Source organism: Vollenhovia emeryi, unplaced genomic scaffold (assembly GCF_000949405.1).
Source record: "Vollenhovia emeryi isolate VEMERY1.0 unplaced genomic scaffold, V.emery_V1.0 DF939944.1, whole genome shotgun sequence".
In the NCBI taxonomy this organism is placed as follows: Eukaryota; Metazoa; Arthropoda; class Insecta; order Hymenoptera; family Formicidae; genus Vollenhovia; species Vollenhovia emeryi.
The window spans coordinates 9,184-15,711 of NW_011966422.1; the positions used below are offsets into that span (position 1 = coordinate 9,184).

A 6,528-nucleotide genomic window follows, 5' to 3' on the forward strand; every position below is an offset into this window, starting at 1 on the left:
CTGCAATCGATCTGCGATTTATGTTCTTGAGGTCTTAGAGACCATTCATGTAATACTCTGCGTTAGGATAAGATTAATTTTAAGAAAAATTATACCAAAGCGTTAGTGACTAAGTTAGTTTAAGAATTCTGAGAATTGTAAACCTTTTTAGGAGCGGCTGGTTATAAGTTTAGTTGTGTGTTATGCACTTGAGAGATATGGTTGAAAACGTGTTACCCGTTTATCAAGGCGGGCGGCATGTTACGGCGGAATTTGATTGGGGTATGGCGCGTGAGAATGGCGTCGTCAGGTGTGGTTGCGAGTCTCCTCACCAGGAGGGCTATGGGCGGCGTGCGTGTGCAGAGCGTGAGTGGACCATAGAGTAGTGTGGCGAGATCGGCGGTTCCGCAGTTCTGTTCGGCAAGGTACATCCTCGAGATTAAGATCCTGTATTCGAGTCGTCTGGCAATAAAAGTGAATCTCTGCAAACCAGTGTGGTTATTCTGAGGCGTTTTTTCGTTTCGCGACCACGGTAGCGTTTGGTTAGGAGTGTTTCGGGCTGTGACGTCACAAACAGCAACCACTAATGAAAATGGATATTCCACTACCACTGCGTATTTTCGTTATTCAACCACGACCAACCATGAAGAAGAATCAGAAGACGAAAGTAGCCTTAGCCTTGGCGATAGAATTATTTAAAGAGGAGACCTTTGATGATGAATTATTCACCATTGCATTTAATAAGTCGGGAGCAGCGTGTAATATTGTTTTACTATTTAAAAAAAGGATAGGCAGCGGCATTTCAGGTTAGGTCATTTGTGCGGTGAAGAATGGATCCAGCATTACTTAGACTTTGATTTTCACCGGCTGTTTCGGTAAGAATCACAAAAAAATTCTATGCGGTACTCTTTACGCTATGCTTTGTGTGATACCCATGCCTGTGGTATAATTTTTTTCTTTATCTTTAACAGGATGCGCAAGGACACTTTCAAGGAACTTGTGAAGGTTATTGCCCCAAAGTATGTGCCTAAAATGCAACGTGGTGATGTCCCTGTTATTACAATTGACAAGGCAACTCTTAGGCGTTTTTTCGTTTCGCGACCACGGTAGCGTTATGATACGTTTTACGTCCTTACGGAATTTTATGTGTGAAGGCCTTTACTCCGCGCACGGGGCAGTCTTCTTCTCTTGAACGGCGTTGATCTTCGGCCGGAGACCAGAGCTACGTATTGTCCCGTTGGATTGTACGAGAGAAGACCTCAGGGAGGCGGGAAGACGACGAGAGTCGTCGACTCTTGCAACGTGCCGGAAGAAATCGCTTGATTGATCGATGAATGTATCAGTGAACGGTTGTATTTGTTGTTTAGATATAAGTTTCTATGCGAGCCTTCTCATCGAATGCGCGATTAAGTCTTGTGAGAAAAAGGTCACACGGTGTTTTTGCGTGAACGCACATTTCGATGGCTAACTTATGCGTATGGATATGTAGTTTTAATTTATATATATAGTCGTGTATATTATAAGCGCTATCTGGGGCATAGATACGTCCATTTATTTTATATGACTCGTTGAAGCATAACTTTTGTGAAAATCCATTCTGAATGTGTGTTGCATAAAAGTATCAAACAGGATAAACGGGAAGTACATGAGCGATTAAATAATTATATATTCGAAAGTATTTTTATCTATCCTAACATTCTCCTTCACACAGTGTCACAGTGGATTAGGAAATAAAGTCAAGTGAAGCAATTAAATGGAACTTATTTATTAATTATTTCTTTTGCATTTTCAAATTCCCATCAATTCCCATTCAAAATTGACATTGCATCTTTACATAAATATTTTAAAATAAACATTTGGCATTTATATATTTCTAAATCAACGTAACAGCCAGGGGCCCGATTCGTCGTACGAATGAGATGCGCATGCGAAAATGTATGGTATATGTTACGTGAACTGTAGGATTTTTGCATGCGCATCTCATTCGACCGACGTCGAGAATCTGGCCCCTGATTAGCACCAAACACAAACAAATACATAAGATTTTAATAGTAATTAAACAAACGGCTCCCGGACAACAAATACTATGAAATAATAATAATAATAATAATATTGTACCTAACTAATAGTACAAACAAAAAATTCGTTTTGTGACATTACAAACTAAGGATAATTTATTATTAACAGTCTTGAGACATGCCACATACTCTGACATATAATTAAAAAAAAATCAACAGTAGTCATATACATAACATGTCTAATATGTGATGCCTGATAATTGGCGAAGTTTTAAAACTAAAATAAAAATCCATTGCCACGGCTGCTGCTTTATAAGCAATGGCACTAACTAAAATAACAAATATTTCTTTGGCAGTACGATTTAAGACGTCTTAAATTCGTCTGAAAGACGTCATATGCAGAATTCTCACTACGTCCGATTTCCGATGTATGATGTCCGATATCCAATATCCGATATCCAGTCTCCTGTATAAGGCGTACATGCGGCAAGAATTAATGTACTTTTTCATTGTCCGGGACGACAAAAACGGAATTATCTGAAAATATTTTATTATATTATAACCTAACAATATAAAACTATTAGGTTAAGTAGCGCTTCTAATTATTATTATTACTTACTTAGTTTATCAAACACTAGAAGCCCAGGGTTTCCTGGATCTTCTGAAATCTGGATATTGCCAGCATCGTCCTGGCACAACATATGCTGATCGAGGTTTAGGGTTATGTTATCCATTGCCGAATTCCCGCCCAAACACGCTACCGCAAACAGTGAAACGACCTCCTGGGTTTGGTTGAATGTTTGGGTCCTACCAAGCTAACGCGTTAGCATCGGTGACGTCACGACCACAAACGAAAATGACCGTGGTCGCTTCTGGTTGCTTGTGGTTGGATAACGAAAATACGCCTCTGCTACCAAAGCGTGGTTCACTCCTCGCCAAGCGGAGGAGTGAATAATATTCAAGTCGGCCTTACGAACCGACAGTACAATCACATACTTTTGCTAATACAAATTTTGTGTTTTATTACAGGAGGATAAATACTTTACTTCAAAGTATTTTAAAATGCGTACAAGATAATCGAGGTGTACAACGAAAGCCTGCAATCCTCCCGATATCATCCTTAGCAGAGATGGATGATTTTGAAAATATTGATGACAATGGTTTCACCGAAGTTGTGAGTAAAAAAAAGATATAAATATTTTATTTTCCTCGCTACTTCTACTCCGTGACACATATACACAAGCATATTCTTATTCACTCGTGCATTCAACTTTATATAAATATTTACATTATCTAATATGTACTTACTTCGTTTGTTTAGGTGAATTATTTTAATTATATAGGCGGCTTCAACTTGAAAGAAGCCATAAATCTTTGCTTAAAGGAGGCTTTGAAGGATTTGTTAACGCCATCATTTACATGGTGGGGGCGCGAAGGAGGACAAAGACCATTATACAATGCTCGCATAATTATTGCTATTTACGGTATGATCTTCTTCCTTTCTTTGTTGACAATTCCTTACTGTTTTAATCATGTATTATGTATTAATTGTACTGCATTGCATTATATTCTTTTTGTAGAAAGCATGTGCAATAACAAGCATTTCCCAAAGCCGACTCGTTCGGAATTTCAAGCCCAAGCGAAGGAAGCTCTCCGGGCGGCAAAAGAACGAGCCAGAAGTAAAGTGCGTGGTCCACGTCAGCGGGTACCTAATCCAAGAGACCGCAATTTTTGGAACGACGAACAAGAGCCGGAACAAGAGCAAGACGAAAATAGAGATAATGGTAATAATGTAAAATAAGAAATAATTATACACAGGCACACGCAACCATACTTGCGCGCACACACGTACGTAATCATAAGAATAATAATTTATATGTTCTTACAGGTATTCGTACAGAAGGAGATCCACTAACATCGTCGTGATCCAATACATATTTATTAATGGAGAGTAGCGGAGGATAGCGGAGGACAGCGGTGAACAACGGAGGGCAGCGGAGGACAGCGGTGAACAACGGAGGGCAGCGGAGGACAGCGGTGAACAACGGTGGACAGCGGAGGACAACGGAGGGCAGCGGAAGACAATGGCTGCGTTCAGCAGAAAAAGTTGCTTTGCAACTGTTGTAAAATTCGTGAATCTGATTGGCGTATTCTCTTAATCTTGAGTGAATTTAAGAGCATACGCTAATCAGATTCATGAATTTTACAACAGTTGCAAAGCAGCTTTTTCTACTGAACGTAGCCAATAAAAGAAATTAAATTAATCGGCATTTTTTAATGCCAACTAGTTTCTGTAGATACCAGAACGTACGGGAAAGTACTTTGGTCCCGTTCGGGACTAAGGCTTTCTCGCACAGTTCTGGTGGGAACTAAACGGTACTTTTCAGTACCTATTTTTATTGATTCAACAGGAATATCTTCTCGGTTTTCGCAATCGGCATTTTTCAATGCTCTGAGATAATATATATATCTCTACGTTACATTAATACTAGTACAACTTTTTCGTAAAAATAATTGTCAAAGTTTCTTTGATAGTTAGTATTACGAAAAAGTGTTACATGTAATGTACATTATTCTTCGTTAATGTCTTTTTACATCAATTTGTACTCAAAAGCAGTGCAATGCGCGATGCAAGAAAAAATATTTATATTTATATAGCACTGCTTTTGAGTACAAATTGATATAAAAAGACATTAACGAAGAATAATGTAAAATACATGGTAACACACTTTCTCGTAATACTATCAAAGAAACTTTGACAATTATTTTTACATATATATTGAGCAAAAAGATATCTTTCTCGTTTATAGCACACTTCAATTTTTTATTGTAATTTATATTTTCTTTTGTTTAGATCCACCACACTTGAAATAATGTCACACCTAAGAGATTTCGAAAATCTTCATCACACATCGATCGGAAAACGATTTTCTTCAATGTAAAATCCAATTTTTCTTGTAAATATGTGTATTATACTTGTATATAATTGTATTTAATTTATATATAACTGTATTTAATTTATATGTGTGTGATTGATAATTGTATATGATTTGTATATATAGTTAATGTAATTATATAATAATTTGTATATAATAGCTGCGTTCGGCATTGCAAATCCGAGCCGTCAGAGTGCTCTTTTACCTCTCAAATCGTTCGGAAATGCACATCTTTTTGCTCTGTGTCATCTCATCTGTGTTCGGCATTAGTAGTTTCAGAGCAAATCGAGCTCCTCGATTCGCTCTGAATTCAAAGACCGAGCTCACAGAGGAGATACTTGTTTTGCGCGCGAAAAGGTTGGTTAAGTGGAGAAACGAGGTACAATTTCTTCTGCATATTGATGAACTTTTGGAATACTTAAAGTTTCCTTTTCATCATCGCTATCTTCAAAAAATACATCTCGAGCAAAATTTAACATAACACAAATCGTATAGTTGTTTTCCATCGTATATCCAACTTAACCTAACCTCATCTCATTCAATCAGAAACGCTAACAATTCTAAAATAAAAGAGTGAAAAACATAGACAAAATCAAATTACAAACTAAAATTAGTTGACATAAGAATCCTGATTTCTAAAACTTGAAACAATACCATAATAATTACAGCCGATGAACGTTCTTAACCAGCTCTGAGAGCTCTGAAATCGTTCGGCATTGAGATTAGTGCTCGGCTTGCTCGGAGATCACGTGATTCAAGCTCGACATCTGCTCGCTCGCATCTCAGATTTTTTTGCCGAACGCAGCTAATATGTATTTTTGTATAAATTTTATATTATATATGTTTTCTAACACAGAATATATATTAACTGTTAAAATAAAATTGTTCATTTATTACTTTCTTTGAAGAGTAGAAATAGAAAAAGAATAAAAACGTCAACTGATTTAAATACCAGTTACGTCACGATTTAAATCGCTCGACTACAGAATTTGTTGCATTTCTGGTGGCAGTTCGGCGGCAGGTTATGTCAGCAGACCCTGCTCGGTTTCTGCCGACAATCTGCCACCATGTTGCATGAGCAGGATCTGCTCGATTTCTGCCGTCAATCTGCTGTCCGGTCATGTTCGGCAGATTCTGGCGGCAGAACACAAGCTGAATGCGGACGCAGATGATGTCAGTCTGCTGAAATATTTTGATGAAATCTGTTGCCAGTCTGCCTACAATCTGCTATCATTTTGCTTACGGGGATAAACTGTAGAACTTCCCTGCCGAAAATGGTCGATTAAAACCGATTAAGACAAAAAGTAATCCAAATTGATCGGGATTTCTGCACCGAAAATACGGTATTAAAACCGATTGAAAATATATCATATTCTGGCGGATTCCTAATGAGAAATGATTCGTCGATCGATGTCGAAACGATGTCGAATCGACGTCAATTTGACGGTATCGAAGTCGATTCGACATCGTTTTGACATCGATCGACGAATCATTTCTCACTGGGTTAATATTGGATTATATACATCCACCTCAATCCGATATTATACGATTTCATCAAATCGGTTTTAATGCGATGTGAATTTGTCGGAAAACGG

At 37.8% G+C, this 6,528-nt stretch overlaps 1 protein-coding gene across 1 annotated transcript; it reads left to right on the forward strand.

The window, feature by feature from the left end:
* Positions 1-2,952: 2,952 nt before the first annotated feature.
* LOC105556544 lies at positions 2,953-4,140 on the forward strand (the record flags this gene model as incomplete). Its single annotated transcript, XM_012003641.1, has 2 exons — positions 2,953-3,171; positions 3,319-4,140. Coding segments are annotated over 2 exons (699 nt in total), but the record flags the coding sequence as incomplete, so codon positions are not given.
* Positions 4,141-6,528: the final 2,388 nt, after the last annotated feature.